The sequence below is a fragment of the Camelus ferus genome, chromosome 23 (genome assembly GCF_009834535.1).
Source record: "Camelus ferus isolate YT-003-E chromosome 23, BCGSAC_Cfer_1.0, whole genome shotgun sequence".
In the NCBI taxonomy this organism is placed as follows: domain Eukaryota; kingdom Metazoa; phylum Chordata; class Mammalia; order Artiodactyla; family Camelidae; genus Camelus; species Camelus ferus.
In genome coordinates, this window is record NC_045718.1 from 23,301,919 (window position 1) to 23,320,528 (window position 18,610).

At 37.4% G+C, this 18,610-nt stretch overlaps 1 protein-coding gene across 5 annotated transcripts in view; it reads left to right on the forward strand.

Moving 5' to 3' along the window:
• Positions 1-18,610, forward strand: part of KCNK2 (potassium two pore domain channel subfamily K member 2) — a 177,967-nt gene that overhangs the window by 87,372 nt on the left and 71,985 nt on the right. For all 5 annotated transcript variants that reach the window (XM_032466475.1, XM_032466477.1, XM_032466474.1 and 2 more), the window contains exon 3: positions 13,222-13,339. In XM_032466475.1, coding sequence (XP_032322366.1) covers positions 13,222-13,339 — 118 coding nt within the window. The remainder of the gene's footprint in view (positions 1-13,221; positions 13,340-18,610) is intronic.

Consider the following 18,610-nt stretch of genomic DNA (forward strand, 5'->3'; position numbering starts at 1 on the left):
ATCCATTGATTGACATTCTGCATGATCAGATCTGCTGCTGAATCCTTCTAGAAAATTTCCCAGTTCCATTATTGTATTCTTCAGCTCCAGAATTTCTGCTTCTTTTTTATATTTTCTGTCTTTTTGTGAATATTCTTATTTTGTTCATGTGTTGCTTTCCTGAGCTCACTGATCATCTTTATGATAGTTATTCTGTATTCCTTAGGTAATTCATACACCTTTGTTTCTTTGGTGTTTGTTTTTAGAGATTTGTGTTCTCCCTTTGAGCCATGCTTCCCTGTTTCTTTGTGTATGGTGTAACTTTGTGTGGTGATCTACCCGTTTGAAAAAACAGCCACCTCTCTCAAGTCTTTACACTCATTATGTTCAGGGAAAGACGTTCACCAGTCTTCCCACCAAGAGATTCTGTGGGCCTCTCAAACCTTTTCTGTGGATTTATCTTCTCTGTACTTATGCATATAAATTCCCAATTAGGTGTATTTGCCTGTTTCTTTTTTTGGGAGCTTGTAATCTTTTGCTATTTCTGGTGTCTGTGTATATCACTGCAGCTTTTCTAGAGCTACTGCAAGCCTCCCAGGTCTCTTTTATTCTCAGTGTCCCCAGAGTTTCTAGAGTATGCAGCATCCCGTCAGTGCTTTGAGTTGGATGAGATAGAAAACAGTCTTTTGGGTAGTTGCCCCAAAAGCCAGAGTGTTAGAACCATGCTCTGCTCTTCTCTGTCCCTCTGAGGGAGAGATTTTTGAGCTGTAACAGCCTCTGTCTTCTGTACCATGGTTCCTCTGGCGCAGAAGCAGGCTGCCCAGCTCAGTTTGGTTCTCAGTGTCCCCTCACATCTAGAGTGTGCTGAGACCCATATGTGCTCTAAGACAGGCAAGGCAGCTACCTGTGCATTGGGTGGTATCTCAAAACCCCAGAACATTAGATGTATATTCCAGTTTCTTTCCCCTACAAGAAGAAGTGAGGGGTTGGGTTTTCTCCCAGCTGCATCACACTGAACTGGAGGGAGGACTATGGCAAATAAGACCGTTGAAGTTTTCACCAGCTTCAATGTGGTTGGTTTCATGCTCACTTGAGGTTTAGGAGCCCCTTAACTGATTTCTGCATTTCTCACTAAGGGAATTGGTCTGTGTGTTGTTCAGCTGGTATCTCTGTAGCAGGGGGAGGGTCTAGTGATTCCTATTTCTCCATCTTGCTGATGTCACTGCCCGTGAGGCTGTGAGCTTTAAAGCCATGAGCAACCCAAGAAAGGTTCTTATAATTATAGAAACAATGAATAAGTAAACTGATAAAGACATAAGGTAATTCCAAATTAAAAAAACACAGTACTAAGTGTTTTGAAAAAATAAAAAAAATATATAGTTTGTGTGATAGAGAGTCACTGCCTGAGCTAAGTAAATTGGCAGTTCAGGGAATTCAGACATTTTAGCATGAATCTGGAAGGTAATAAATAGGTATGCGTAGACATGTGAATAACTGAGGGAAGGCATTCCAGGGAGAGAGGAAAGCGAAAGCCCAGAGGTAGGCACATTCTTGGCAGGTGGTTAGGAGGGATGACTGAAGGGGACACTTACATGAAAAAAGGCTAGAAGAGTAACAGGCTGAGCTCTTGCAGGGCATTGCACATCAGTGTAAGGGGCCTCAGATTACTCAGAGTGAGTTGCAGGACCATGAACGGACTTGGAGCAGATCAAGGACTTAACAGGATCACTGCGGCTGCCCTGTGAGGAATAGAACATAGGTGGGCAAAGTTGGGAATCCTCTAGGAGAGTCCGGGAGGGCTATGTTGGTGGCCTGGATGAGAACAGAAGCACTGAATGGGATGAGATGTGATCAAATTGGGATATTTTGAGGGTAGAGCTAGGAGAATTTGATGTGACATGTGAGAGAAAGAACTCAAGAATGATTCATAGACTTGGGGCCTGAAAAACTGGAAAAATAAAGTTGCCGACTATTGAGATGGGAAAAACTCAGGTGGCACGGTTTCAGGGAGGAGCTTTAGGAGTTCAGTTTGGCATATTATTGGTTTGAGTTGCCTTCCAGACATCCAAGCAGGGAACAGTCCAGGATGAAGGACACATTTGGGGGTTACATTGCTATTTAAAGTCTTGAGTTTAAATGAAATCACTTAGGAGTGTGGCCAGATTGAGAACAGAACCATGGGCTCAAAGGTGAGGGGGATGAGACAGCCATCAGGGAGACTGGAGGAGAGCTAGAGGGTGGTGTTCTCTGAGCCAAGTGAAGACATGTTGCCATGTGGGAGAGATTAGCAGTGTCAACTGCTACCGCGAAGTCTTACTCTCTTTACCATGACCTGTACTATGCAATTAGCGTCTAGCCCGTCGGCTCATGATAGTGATTTTATGTGCCCTTAGAAATCAGTAAGCACAACATATACCACAATTAATTCTTGAGCAGTTAGCATTACACTAGGCATACAGGCCATATGTGACGCAAAGATACAAGACAAGGCTTGATGATCATTTGGGACACATTATACACATGTGGACAAACTAAACAAGATGTTCACCCCACTTCAAACTTATGAATTGATTCTTTTTTAAAAAAAATTTATTGATACATGTATTTATTATTTGGAACTTCCAAAGTGTTATCACATAGAAACAATATTATGAATGATAACTATGTCCAAAGCTAGGCAACCAAAGCTGTGATGCAGCTAAACTCTAACACCAAAAAAGAAAAAAAAAAAAGTCTCTAACAAACGGTAACACCAAGACTTGTAACTGGTTTTCCAGGTTACTTTATTACTGTTTTTACTTACTTCGGCCTAGTGATCCATTTAACCTCTCTATGCCTCAGCTTTTGTGGAAGATAAATTATAAGCATCTGATGCCTGTCAAAGGATACCATACTGATAGTGATCACAGAGTTATTTTTATGAGATGGTGAAGTACCTTGGGTCTTGCACTACTGGTTCCAAATAGTTAACTGAAGGAGAAGCAGCTGTCAGAGGACACTCAGTAGATGCACAGCAGGTAATTAAAAACGAAAAAGGAAGTTCAAGTGTATTAAATCATCTGACGCCAGCACTGTTGCCCCGCCACGCCGCCTCTGGGTCGTCAGGATGCTGCGTGTTGCTGTACTGTGATTTTTCATTTCTCTCTCTTTCTCTGCCCAGTTTAAACATACTCTCCCTTGCTCAGTTCCACCAGTATAAGCACATTCTTGGTTTGAGGGAGTTTGCAGGCAGGAGAAGTGACACTCACTAAGGATGTTTGGCCCACATTGGTACCTCTGCAGACACTAGACCCATCCTCCGCTAAAGACTGCCCTGCTAAATATCATCTTCATGCTCCGGGCCTCTGAGCAGAGGAGACCCTGCAGTCTCGGGCTTATCATGTGGATTTGGGGGCGTCTTCCCTTTCGTAGGTTGCTGTGCTCTGAAATGCCCTTGGGATTGGTATCCTTGTGTGAAAGGAGGTGAACAATACTGCACATGTGAATGACTAATGGAGAAAACATGAGGACAGGTGCCAGGCTCGTTTTCAGCGCTGACGGTTGTGGTGTGACACTCAAGTCAGGCTGAGAAGTGCCCGAGGGAGGGGTTTAATTGCATATTTGTGCAGTCACTACTGGACAGGTGTCAAAGGGTAGCTCAGTCATTCCAGTTGGCTTGAAAAAGTATAAGAAATTCCATCAGGTTTCTGTTTCTCAACAGAATGGATTTCAACCAGTTCAGATTTGCTGTAACTGGTGAGTGTACGGGTATGTAATTGAGAAAGATAGGGAAACTTCGAGAAATGCCAAGACACTAAGACAAGATGAGTGTGAATCACTACATTTTGAGAAATTATTCATATATTATTTTTGCTGTCTTGATTTGGTGACATTAAGAGCCAAGAAGTATAAACATATGAAGCAATTTTGCAGGACTTCCTTTTCTCTCCATAATGTTAGCAAGTCATTAGTAGATTTACTCTGCAGTGTATTAAGAAATTTTTACCTGGAACCCAAAAGCACAGAAATTTCTTGTAAGCTGATTGATGGCAGTGAGTCAGTGCAGCTGAAGTGAGAAATACATAAATTTTACAGGACCTGAGACAAAGGAACTATCGGAGTATTGCGATGTTTTAGTGCCGTGATAATTGCCTTTATTGGTGACTAATTTGGCATGTGGGAAGTTTGGTTTATTCTAATACAAGTTGGGTTAACTGATTACTTTTGTTGGTTGTACGTGTGTGTGCAGAACCTCCAATTTTCAATCCTTGTCATTATCTCTTAGTTACATATTCAGGAAAGGCAGGGGAAAAAAAAATTCATTTGTGTTTAAAACCTATAATAAAAAAAGATTGCCTTTCTGTGGAAACTTGAATAGTTTCCCTGTTTCCCCTGTGATTACTCTTATGTAGGCATAAAGTACTTTTTTTGTTTAAACTTGTGTCTGTAATGGAAATATATGCTTAAGTGAATTGGAAAATCAAATGAGTAGAGACCAGTGATGTTCTATTGAAAAAGACAACAGAATCTCCAAATTTGAGAATTCTGTGGATGCATAAAATTAGCAGAATGAAACTCCCTTTGTTCCATTTTGGGCTGTTTTTTCTCTCATCAGTTTAGAACTTCAAACCTTAAAAAACAGAGCATGAATAAATATTGGTTAGTGTGGTGTGTCTGGGCAAACTGGTGTAAAAATATTGCCTAGATGCTGTGTGTCCTTGATCTCTGTCTTCTGCCTGCTCAAATCCTATTTGAAGGATAACCTCTTTGAAAAGAACTTCCTAGATAGAGTGACTGTAACTTGTATTAAGTTCCTTTGTTCTTCTAAGATTTTCTATTATCTAAACAGCCTTCATCTTTTTCTCTTCTACTTGTCCTTTTCTTTCTTTCTGACTTCTTGCTTTATGTCCTTCTCTCTCCAAAATTTCCTTTTCTATTATTAACCTCCCCCTACCCCTAACTTATACTGAGATGAGGTGGAAGGGGGCCAGAGAGACAGAGATTAATTTTCTGGTAGAATATTAATACACCATATAATAATACGGAATTTAGGAAAACTCATGGAAAAATGCACAACTGGGGAAATGCGTGTTTCAGTCTGCCTGCTTTGTATGTTTTTTTCAGAGTTGCAAGGACTCAAGAGTCTTGACTGTGTTTTATCCATTTTGTACCACAGTGTCATTTCATGGGGCTCAAAGAATAACAGAATTTCAGTATTTCCAGTTTGGTTCTTGTCTGTTGTGTAAATTATCTCTATAGTCACCTTGCAAGTGGTCACTTGAACTTGGATATGGTTATACAAATTCACTTAATGATGGAGGAATGGTATGTGAACTGTGTTACGTGTAGCTACTCAGTGAGATATTGATAACTTCAAAATGCCTTGGAACATGCTTATGTTACATGAAAATAGTTGAAAGCAGATTTAATGATTATACCTATTAAAACCAAAAATTGAATATATGCATGTTGCAAAAAACTGTTTTAGGGACTGTGAGGACTGTGAGTCATTTTTTTTAATTCTCATTTTTCCAAATGTCCAGTAATATGTATATTACCTTTATGATTTAAAAAAATCTTCCAGAGTGGATAAAACAGGGAAGGCAAACCTCATATCCAGTGGTGTGCCTCTTGCTTCTGGCTAACATCCACCTCTGGCTCGCTGTTATTTCCTACCTTGAATTTTAAGCTTTTGTTCCTTCTAATAGAAAATAAATTTACACTGCCAAAAGAGCAAGAAAAAAGCTGTACACTTCATAAGTCTGTGTAAAAATATCTCTAACATGCAATGGCATAATCCCTAAATAGAGGAAAGATATGGATAGGTGAGCGAAATGTTTCCTTTTAGAGGTGCTTCCTAAAATCTACTGTATTTTGGAAACTGCTCCCTGTCAGAAGTATTATCCTTTCTAAGTTGTAAGAATTAAGTTTGTTTTGTTTGTTTTGTTTTGTTTGTTTTGGTTTGTTTTCACAAAAAGGGTGCTTCTTCATAAGAAGTTTATAATTAATGTGTGGTTAAGCTTAGGTCATACATTATTTGGAAACACGTTCTAAGGACTTTGAAAGCCTTTTTAAGAAAACAGAAAATCTATTTTGATTCAAATTGTTTCCAACAAAAACAATAAATTAAAAACATTATTTTGTTTTTCACTTTCTCACTTATGAGATGTACTGCGCGGAAACCTTAAAAACTTCCTTCTTTACCAGACTCTAAATATGGAACTGATGTAATCACCTGTGTTCTGTATAAAATATGCGAGTGTACTCCTTCTTTTTTCTCCACATGAAATCAGAAATATATCTTTTAAAAAGAAAAAGATTATTGATGTTAGATTTAGAAAAATATAACTTTGTCAATACTTACAACAGTTCATTTAATTGTGGAATGTAATTTTGGATTTTCTTTTTTCTTTTTTTTTGGATTTATGTAGGTGCCTCTAATTTTCCTAGCCAAAAAAAAGAAACGAAAAGAAAAGAAAAAAATGCCATCTCTATATAACTATAGATTTCTGAATAACTGAGTAAAATAATGTGTCTCAAGTTCATTTATCAAATTAGAGGCTAGAATGTATATTAATGTGAAATATTTGATATCAAATGATGAATATACACATTTATTTCTACAAAATGTAATCATCTTAAATAGTAAATAATACCCCCTTGATTTCTGAAATCTATGCCAAAGTTGTACATACCTTGAATTTCCAGTATGGATGCAATAGTTAGTCCGTATTTACTCAGAATAGCATTCTCAGCCATAGAGGGTTTTACTTAAACTAGCAAGTGTATATCCTTCAACGTAGAACTATAACCAACACCATAGTAGATTAATTTGCTATTAACAGTTTCCTGCTTATGGGGATTAGCTTTAATGCTGCAGTAGTAAGTATCACACTCAGTGAAATTTAGGATGTGCTTGCACACTATTAGTGAAAACATAAATACCATTCTTTTGTATGCTGATATGAAATTGTCATTTTATAGGCCAAAAAGTGCTTGGATATTGGCAGTTTTATGTGGTTCAACCAGGATTATCATTAGCTGAGAGCTGCTGCTGGAATATTCTTGCAATATGCTAATAGTATGGTTTTCAGGAAGTTGTTTGCTTCCTTGTTGGGTTGTCAACAGCCCCAAGTGAAACTCTGACAGAAATAACCATCTCATGCAAGGAAGCCAATGGCACTGCTTAGTTTCAGGAATACCTTGAAAGGACACAAAGGTGAAGAAGATGTTAGGTTTCTGGGGAGTTTTCCCAGTGGTATAAAGAATGTGTCATGGGCTGCCTGTGTATGTAAGTTTGCAATAAGGCCCTGTGATACCACTTCTTGGCTGAACCTAAATAGATATTATAATGGCCCAAGAAGCAGCCTCGTGATTAAGACTGACATTAGAAGAGAAACTTCTTGTGCAAATGATGTTTGTAAATACCATTTAAGATGAATTTCTATGGATAATAAAGTTGTTTAAAGAAGCATGTAGGAAATGGATAAACAAAAGTGACTCCTCATTGATTCAAAAATGCCAGTGGAGCTTACCTGGGATCTGTCAGTGCTGTATGTGAATTCTGAGCCTGTAAGAAGAAAGGCCATCTTGAGATACTCTCTGGTTTTACTAGCTGGACCTTTCAAAGCAGCTCACATCATCTGGCATTAGGTAATCATGGTGTTGAGGCAAAGCCAGGAGGTTGAGAATGAGATGCATAAGGATCTTGCAGCCTTTGACAGCAGTGCTCGTACACGGCTGTGTACCGTTGATGGATGATGACTGTTTTGTGATGTGACAATAAATAGCAATGATACCTGCATAATACCTCCTCACCAAGTCATCTGGCAAGGAGAGCATCGTGTATTATTTTGTTTTCCTCATTATGTAGCCTTCAAATCTTTCAAAACAGTCTTGTTTACATGGTTGAAGTGGTCAGGTACAGTGTTGTGAATGTGTGATTTGAACTTCTTTCCTAAAGACTAGCCTCCACTCAGGATGAAACCAGTTCCTCCACAAGGAAATAGTGACCAAAAGAGATGTGTAATTGTGTCTTACAGAATTTTGGCAAGAGAATACTTCTTACTCTCTGAGGAACTGTATAATTATATGGACATCAGTATAATTGAATTTAGCTATTATATCCATATATTGGAAATAATGTCCTTTTTCCAAGGAGAAGAAATATCAATCTTAAATATCCAGTTAAAAGAAGTTGTCACTGAACTGGTTACACATACATCATTGGTGTGGCCCAATTAGTTGTCAATGCCTTGTACCTGCAGTTTAGAATTCTTATATCACTTAAAAAATCCAAATTATTAATGTGACCTTACTTTTAGGATTATAGGCATGATAATATATTTAGTGAAATCTTGATTATGATATTAACAGAGGAGGAATTTGTGGAAGGCATTCAGAACAGTCTGTATTGTCCTGGTGAACCTGGACATCTGAGCCTCTGAGTAAAGGGGCAAAAAAGTAAAAACAGAGCTTGTATTTTAAGATCCACAGTGTAACCTATTCTGAAAACAATGTATTTTTGAGGCCTTCCCTGGGGGTGCTTGCTGTCTGAAATCTTTTCCTTCAAAGGAAAAAATAGCTTGTCGAGTATTTTATAACACATGAAAAAGTTGTTCCCAGGCACTGGACTCACAGGAACACTTTCATGGTTGTCAGTGATTGCCCTGAGTCTCTTACAATTACAGATAAGTGTGTCTTACCAGTGTTTGGTGTCGTGAGAGCTGAATATAGTTCCAAAACTGCCCGGTGATGATGAGACGTAAACTTCTTACAATTCAAGAATACACAAATTCATGTTAGAACTCGGTGAACTTTGATTCTAAAGCCATCATTGTCATGAAAACTAAGATTTTTCATAATTACTTTTATGAGTAATTACCTTTATCACCTCTGTGAGTATAAGCCTCTCAGAGCTCCATTTCCTAAGTTTAAGCTCCTATTCTTGACTAGAACCATGTAGCAACTCCCTTTCCTTAATGCACATTCCATGATTGTCTATAAACTACAGAGCAAAATTGAGTGTGAATCCAACCAAGATTATTTTATACTGTTTCCGTTGGGGGTTTTAGGTTTGGAAGTCCTTCCTTAATCAGTACTTCAGATAATTGTATGTTAGGATTGAATGTATAGGATCCCACATTCCCTTTCCCCTCGCCTTAAAAATTCAACTTATTCATAAGTTGCCAACATGATTTGATTGTCTAAAAAAGTTGCCTTTAGTGGAAAAGTGAATTTTTATCATAGATGAAGTGATTGCTGCTTTAAGCACATAATAGGGTGCATTCGGAAGTGGTTCCCATGAAGGCATTTGTGAAGTGCTCTGATGGCCTGAACTGACGAAATTGCAGAGACTCTTCGATCTGTGCCAGTGCACTTGCCAAGGGCGTCCGATTTCCTGTGGATGTTGACAAAGGGACCTTGTACAAAAAAATATAAAATAAACTTACAAGAGTATTCCAAAGAAAGGATCTCCTGGTAGACTCATTCTTAGTGATTTGACATATTCCTGGTCCCATCTCCAGCTTCTGTTGCAATAATCACGGCTCTGTGATAACTATTTACAGCCTACACATTGCCAGACTTTACTGTCTCTAAGTCTACATTTGCTTCTTTTGCATTTAAGTAATTTGTGGAACTTATCCAGATGTCTGGGTAATGCTGTGCTTTATCATCGACAAGCCAAATAATAGGTTAGAATGATGGTGCTGGCTTTGGAGTCAATATTGAGTCAACTGGAGGAATTAGCTTGCTTCTAATGAATAAAATAACTAATTTTACTTAATTGGGTGCAGTCTAAAGACATGCCTTATCTTTTCCCATCTATATCACCCATGTTTTTACTTCTCTGTTGCTTCCCAGTTGCCTAGCACCATAAATAATTGATAAATGTTTTTTCAATAAATGAATGTGTTGAAGAAATGTCTGTAATATATAAAAATACTTTTTTATTGAAGTACAGTTGACATACAATATTTTGTTAGTTTCGAGTATGCAACATAGTGACTCAACAATGAAATACATTACAGAATGATCACTGTGATCAATCTAGTAACCATCTGTACCATACAAAGTTAGTACATATATTCCTTTTGCTGTACATTCCTTTGCTGTACATTTGCTGTACATTCCTTTTGCTGTTCCTATTACATCCCTGTGACTTGTTTATTTTATAAAGAAGTTTGTACTCTTAATAGCCTTTATTTATTTCACCCAGCCCCCTGCCCTTTCCCCCTCTGGCAACCACTAGTTTGTTCTCTGTATCTAGGAGTTTCTGTTTTGGTTTGTTTGTTTTGTTTTTTAGATTCCGTCTGTGAGTGAAATTGTATGGTAATTGCCTTTTTCTGTCTGACTTATTTCACTCAACATATACCCTCTAGATTTATACATGTTATCACAAATGGCAAGATTTAATTCTTTTTTATAGCTGAGTAATGTTCCATTGTGTGTGTGTATGTGTATGTGTGTGTGTATATATATATCCATTCATCTATTGATGGGCCCTTAGGTTGCTTCTGTATCTTGGCTACTGTAAATAATGTTGCCAGGGACATAGGGGTACCTATATCTTTTTGAATGAACGTTTTCCTGTTCTTTGGATAAATACCAAGAAGTGGAATTACTGGATTGTATGGTAGTTCTATTTTTAATTTTTTAAAGGAATCTTCATACTGTTTTCCAGATTGGATGCAGAAGCATATATTATAATCTGTTTTCTGTTAAGCCAGACATTTAGATAATTATACAATGTCTCTTTTCTCGTTAAACCTTTGTTTGTTTTGGAAAACATAATTATTTTTCATAAAAGTATGTTAACTTATGTTAACATATAATGAGGTTATTTTTATTTTTACATGAATTAAAACATTTTGAGGTAAAAATTCAAGCAAAAATATCAATAGTTACCACTCACATATTCCAGTGTTCTTTGATGTGTTCAATAATTTTTGAGACTGAAAAGGGGTTTTGAGATAAAAAATTTGAGAATTGCTGGTGCAGAAAATGGGCAACATGTATTTATGTATACAACAGCAATAACCAGTTATAATTTAAAATGGAAAAAAAGTAAAATAGCTAAAAATAACCTTACAGACCTATGTGAAGTACACCAAAAATGCTCTATTTCAGAATATTAAAGGGGACTCAGTAAATGGAGATTCACACCATGTTCTTTGATGGGAAGTTTCACTATTATGAGTGTTCATTTGCCTTAATTAATTTATAGATTTCACATATATCCAAACAACAGAAATATGTTAAACCCATGAAAAGGATTATTTCTATAAAATTTAACTAAATGACTCTAAAGTTTATGCAAGAATAATAGGTTAGAAACTGCAAAAAATTTTTTCGAAGAAGGATAATCAGAGAAACCTACCTTATCTGATGTTAAATTTACAGCAGAGAGTCAGATAAAGAGAATCAATTATCTCAAAACTAGCTTCACTATGTGCTGGGCAAATATGTGTATATGTGTATATCTGTGTACATTTAATATATGAGAAAGGAAACAGTATTCAACTTCACTCACAATCAAGTATATATAAATGTAAATAATTCTTATCAGTTCAGTAAAAATAAAATATTAATATTAGAGGTAATAGTATTGCTAGGTGCTCGTAAATTGTTGAGGGGCTGTTGTAAATTAGAGTAACCTTCTCGGATAGCTTCTTGCTACTACCCATCCAGTGGTTTAAAATTTTCATAATCTTCAATGTGGCAAATTTATTTCTAGCAATATCTCCCACAAAAATATGCAGAAGTGAAAAAGGATACACAAATATGTTCACAGCAGCACTTTTTATAATAAGACAAATTTTAGAATAGCATATATGTCTACACATTGGGCAATGATTAAATAAATAACAAAGAAAAACTGCATGTAGAATAATAGTAAGCAAAAATAGAGAATATGTTTCATATATTTCACAAATCCAACTCTGTAAAAATGTATAGCAAAATATCAGGAGTAGATACCTTAATCTATTAATAGTGGTTGTCTCTGGATTCTGGAGTTATGAATAATTTTTATTACCCTCTTTCTGCCTTTCTGTTTTTCCTGATTTCTTTAGCAGTGAACTTGTATCATTGTTAAAGTAAACAAAAGTGTTACAGTTCAGCTAACTATTGGAGTTTCAATTTATAGGTGAGGACAAGCCAGACAAATGAGATTACTGTGCTTTTCCATCTGACAGTCATTTCCTTGGATAGTGCCTCCCTTGTCACAGTGTAGTTTTTGTCCACTTGCCAATAAACGGTATAACTTTAAACAAGTCACTTTACCGCTGTTGGTTTTTAATTTCCTTGCCTAGCAAATGAAGTTCCTTCCAATTTTAAAATCTGATTTTAAAATAAAAATTTTAAATCCAATTTAAAATTGAGTGATAAAGATTTAAAAACTGTGTTTCCAACAGAAACGTCTTTTGCTACAATCTGTATGCCTCTCTTTTACTACATATTTTCTCCTAAAGTTTTCTCTTCTGTTTTGTGCTTCTGGATCTCCTCCTCCCCTCTCCAACATCAGAGGATTGAGAAGGGATTATAACATCATTCTGCCTCTGCCAGTACTACTCAAGGCAGCATCCATATTCTAGTGTTCCTATAGTAATGCCATTGACTGTCATCATCTACACGTCTTTGGTGACACTCACTGTTACAGAATTTATAAAAATCTGTAGAGATTCTAAGAATCTAGATATAAACGGACTGACTTAAGCTTGATGGTGGATTGCTGTTGCTTGTTGCTTCTCGTCTTAGTCTATTTTGTTGGACCTCCCTGACATTATACTCTCTACTGTTATACACACCCCAGGCTTGGGTACCTGTGTTTACCATTCAAAATGACTAGCACTTTGGAAATACTTGGTTTTTTTTCGATGATGCTATTATATATTATTTGAAGTGTAGTTTGCAATCTGATATTTTAACTCTGTGCTGCTTACTAAAAACTATTGCTATATTTAGTTGTTAATTCAAATAAGTCACTAAGTATGGTACTGGATAATATGAATGCATACAGCCCAAATGATAAGCCTTATGCATATGCAGATCCATTCACCTGACATCAAATATAATTTTCCTATCATTTAATGTATTAAATTCTTTAGTGTAAAGTTTTAATCTATGTTGCATACTTTAAATGGAAAAGCAAACCTTAGAATTGATTCTCTTTGTCTAATTGGTCATCTGGGGTGGGATATATACTGTTTGATGCTTCCATGTGATTCATGTGTACTGATAAATTTCTTTTTAAACTTGCAGCAAATAGTGGCAGCAATAAATGCAGGGATTATACCTTTAGGAAACACCTCCAATCAAATCAGTCACTGGGATTTGGGAAGTTCCTTCTTCTTTGCTGGCACTGTTATTACAACCATAGGTAGGAGACAACTTATTTTGTGGTTTTTTTTTTTTAATTTTGATACAGCTTGTAAGCTAAAATTCATTTGTTTGAATATTTTTTTTACAGTTGGTCAAAATGGTCTACTTAAGGTAGAAAACTAGATTTTAGTAAATTGATTTTGAAAAGAGAGTTTAAAGGTTTGAACAAAGGAATGATGGAAATGAATTAGTTATTGTTTCAGAATACTGAGTTGTTTAAAGTACATATGGAACTTGAGAACAGGGCAGGTGAGTCATCTGACTGATGGATAAAAACATCAACAAATGGCTTGAAATGATTTTTGTTGGGGGGAGCAAGTAGTTTAAAATTTTTCTGCATCTTTGATTTTGTAGTGCAGAAAGAAATGATTTGAGTACAATGTTGACATTCTTTTCATGAAGTTCTTATTTGATATCACCCTTTTCAATTTGTAAAATTTAAATCTACATTTCAACAGATTGTTCCTGTTCTCATATGCCTGTCCATAATGAATACTTAAGGGCAGTTTTTTTTTTATACATTATGTTTTTCCAATAACACAAATGTATAAAAAGTTGATACTGAAATATGAGGATTACAAAAAGAATGAAAGTTTGAGCCCTTGCCCTTTTGCCTTTTAACTATGTTGTTTGTCATAGTGTGCAAAAAGAGTCATAGTAGAACAGGGTCTCTTTCTCAGGATTGACAGTGCGTACACTCAGCACCCTCTAGGCAGCAGGATGGGTTCATGTAGCTGACTTCTCTTCTGTTAGTCATCCATGCCTGAGAAATATCCAGAGGATATAAACGCAGACCCCCTAGTGACAGCCATGTTTGCCATGCTGTGGGGATTGGAAGGGCTTACACCTGTCTTGTTTCATGGAAGAAGGTGGGTTTAAAGCATAATTTTCAAGATAGGAAAGGAAATTGACTCATCACAGTTAGGAAGGAATTTAAAGCAGAAGAGAATATATGTGCAAAGGATATCTCCCCTTCCACATATGCTTATGATGAGAGTGCTTCCATGGGCCTGATCTCTGATTTGGGGGTGTGAATTAAGATTTGAAAAGTTTCAGTTTTACTCTTTGATGTCACTGATTAATTATGAAGTATATAATATATATAAGGTTTTCAAATCAGTACTTTATATCAAAGTCCTAAATAAGAAAACATGGACTATTTATGAGTGAACTCTCACTTAAAATTTTCATTGGAGAGGAATCTGTAGTGTCCTGTCATTATATAAATCCACTGTAATGTCTCTTTGTGCTGGATCACTTACCAGTTAAATAAATACCTTAGCATGTTGATTTTTGCCTTTGTTAAGAGGTCAAAGAACTATGTTTACTCTTACATTTCCATCAGCTAGGTCAAAAGTGTGGCTGTGAAAATCTGGAAGATTGGCAGCCTTGATTTCTAACCATAATAGCAGGTTGACTTTAGAGCTTAGACAGCTTGGCCATTTCTACTATGGAAATAACTGTTTATTGTGTAAACTACTTACAGTCTGGAAGGAAAAAAAAGCTCACAGACTGAGTGAGAATGGTTTGTTTCTGCCCAATGAAAACTCAAAAGTCTACGTTATAACTCATCATGACCACCACTAAATTATTCTGCAAGAGACTTAGTCATTATACAGACTTACTGTTGCATCCTGTGTTTATAAACAGTCTCATTTTTTGAATCCCAAATTCAGTAAGTTTTGTAGACATATACTTCAACACATGAAAAAAATAAACCATTATTACCAGCCTTACCCCAAATTACAGCCATTAAGCACAGTAGCTGATTATTTAGATTGTTTAGGTAGCTGCCTGCCAGCCCAAATCTCCTACTGTTCTATCTCAGGCTTTAGTCTTAGGTGGATTAAGTCATTCTAGGTCAGCCACATTTGCTCCATGGTCTTTTGCTCCTAGGTCAAGGCCATCTCCTCTGACCTTGGACTGGATCATGCATGTCCAGGGCAAGGTAAAAATTTTGGCCTCCTTCATAAGTGTCCATTTGACATCCACATAACTTTGGTAAAATTCAAAGTATAATTATTAATATTGCTAATGACAATGATTGTTTAATCTATGAAGTGGTTTTTAGAAACCATAGAAATTATAGCTTCTAGCCCTAGCTGCATTGCATCAGTTGTTTGAAAAAGAACTTGAGACAGCCTGGAAGAGTAAGTTGCAGTGGCTTTTGTAGGGTGCCTGACACAGGCAGTGTTTCATGGAGCTGCATCGGCTGCAGTTGTCCCAGATTTTTCTCTTCCATGTTAGTCATTTGTCTAAGAAGCCCAAGTGGCCCTTACTATTTATTAGAAATATACCAAGGAAAGTTCACTTACACAAAATAGAATATTAAAATGTAAGGCCGAACTTCAGAGAATCTCTTCACATATCTACACATTATTTCCAACATCATACCCTTTCCACAGCCTTCACAGTTGCACAGACTAAAATCCATTCTTGACTGTTCTCTTTCTCTCATTTCTCGCTCCCAGTTCATCAGTCAGTCCTGTTGGCTCTGCCTTGAGAGTCAGTCTATCATTTAATTACTGTTCACCATTCAGACTGCCACCATTTTGGTCCAAGCCAGCATCAGTCATCTTAATGCCAGCATCCATGTATAAAGAAACCTTCTGCTCAGAGGTAGTCTGTGGATTTCAACTCAGTTGGAGCAAACCCATACTCTGTTGCTCACCTCACCTAGTAAGGTACAAGTTCTGTGAGGTTAGGGATTTTTATGTGTTTGAGACTTTTCTGTATCCCCAGTGCCTGACGCATACTGGGTCCTTAATGATTATTTTTGGAAGTAAAAACAGATGGGTATTCTAAATGATATGAACTGTGGCTTGTAGGAAATTAGAAAACACGAAATTAATATCTATTACACTACATTCTTAGCTCTTTCAACACGTTTCATTACCAGCTTGTTTGTGTGTTCATTTATTTATTCAAAAAACGTAATCACTCTGCTACTGTAAACATAAAAGGTGGATTACTTGAGCCTGAGTGGCACACAGACCAGTCAGGGAGGCCAATGGGCAAATGGTCATTTACAACGTACTGTGCGGGTTAAGAGCACTTGATGGGAATGTCTGGGAGGGCACTGCACATAGATATTGGGGTGGGTAGGTGGATAAAAACAGGGGCAAAGGATACTTACCTCGCTTTAGTAAATGTGGTCCTACTTGAGACTGGAAAAAGAATTGAGCATTTCCCAGGTGAATAAAGGTGGAAAGGGAGCCTTCTAGGCATCCGGGGCTCACATGAGAAAGATTAGGGGTAAGAGAGAACGTGATCTGTCTGGGAATTACAAGTTACCTAGAACAGTGGTCTGTAGTTGAAGGGGTTCATCCCCAGGACCATGTAAATCATTAGGTCAGTGTAGTAACTCCTGATGGATCAGTTCTACTTTTGCCACTGCTGGGAGCATAAAGGAAATAAGAACACAGTCCTTGTGTCCAATCTAATTTGGGAGATAAAATTGACAATTATGAAATAGTGGAGGAGTAACAGAAATAAGTCTTGTATAATCAAATATTATATAGATTGATGGCTTCAGTGCTATAAGAATGTGTGGGCCAGAACTGGGAGGAAAGTCTGGGTTGGAGAAGTTGGATTTGAACTATGCTTTGAAGAAAATGTTTTGTTTTCAACTGATGTAGAGGAAAAAGTCTCCCAGTCTGTGACATGGCTAAGCAAAAATACCAAGAGAGAATGAGCCTGATGTATTTGGAGGATAGAAAATAAGTATTTGAAGAGAACAGAGGAATTGTTTAAAGGAGTAGTGGGAAATAATGACCAATTCGGATGGGAAAGATACAGGTGAATATAATTTGAGTTTTGAGAATTTTGGACCTACTGTACTAAGATACACCATGGATTTTTTTTTTTTTTTTTTTGGAAAGTGATGGTTAAAAGTGGTATCAGTAGATGCATCCATCAGGAAGAGGATTCATGGAGACCGACAGCTGAGAGAGCAGCTGGGAGGCCATTTCTGTGACCCCTGGAAGGGGAGCCAGAGTGTTGACTGGGGGTGATTGGAGCTGGTGTGGAAAGATGAGAGTAAGACCAACGGTTAAAATGATTTGATACAAGAATCCACAGGCCCTGATGACTAACACAGTGAAGGGAGAGGCATCAACATGTTGAATATTGAAATGCAATGAATATTTAGGCAGCAGGCTGGTAATTCCTAGGCAGTTGCTGGTCAAGCCTGTGAAAAGAAAGGAGTTGAAAAATGGCCAGGATTTTATACCTGGTGTCATAGTAGGAAGCTCCTTTTTAAAAGTTTTCTCCTCCTCGATTTTTATTTGTTGGTTTCTTCTTGAACTCAGACAGACTAGAAAGCCAAGGTGGACAGGCTTCCTCCTGGAGCTCACGCTGGGGCTGAGACCAACCATCAGTCGGCACCGCAGAAAACAGAGACCAGTGTGGACAGCGGCAGTAACTGCTGCGCGGGGAGTTCCCGTGACAGAGAGTAGATGGTGGAGCCGGGGCAGGGAGTGGGAGGTGTTCTAAAGCAGACTGTTTCCAGCACTCTTGGAGCAGGTCACATTTAAACTGAAGCCTAAATGATGAAAAGAGATCAGCCAGGCAAAAGAGAGTGCAAAGATGAGTTCAGGAGGAGGGTGCAGCCTGGCAAAGAAGAAGCCAGGTTAGTAAGGTTCATAGGAGCCAAGCCTGTAGGACTTGGTCGGTCATGACAATATTCTCAATTCAGTGGGAAGCTGTGGGAGAATTGAAGCAGAAGGGAGGCCTGATGTCACTCAGCCTGCCATTTGGAGGGCCAGAGGGGAAGCAGGGAGACCAGTAAGAAGGTTATTGTGTTAATCCCTATGAGAGAAGCTGTTGACTTGAACTGAAGAGGAAAGTGAAAAGTGAACAGCTACATGATTTTAGAAGGAGAGTTTGCAGATGGAGATGTACTTATCTCTGAGCATGGTGCCAGAGAGGGGTTAGTGGTTTAAATTTTCAGTTATTTTAAAGCTGGTAAGAAATCACTTAAACTCTGGGGAAGGCTGTTGGCAAAAATGATGTAATGGAAAACTATCCCATTTGAGGTCAATTTAAAGATTAGAGTAAGATGTAAGATGATTTTATTACTTGAAGGCATTAAAATATAATAAAATTTTCCCCAGTGGAAAGTAAATTGGAATGCCAGGGCCCGAATTTGCCCAAGCTTATCACTGAATCATCACGATCTCTGTGTCAGAATGCAAATAACAAGACACCACCGTGGTCTGCAGCAACTTTAAGATCCCAAAGCATTATGTTAAGTCTTATGGAAAACATT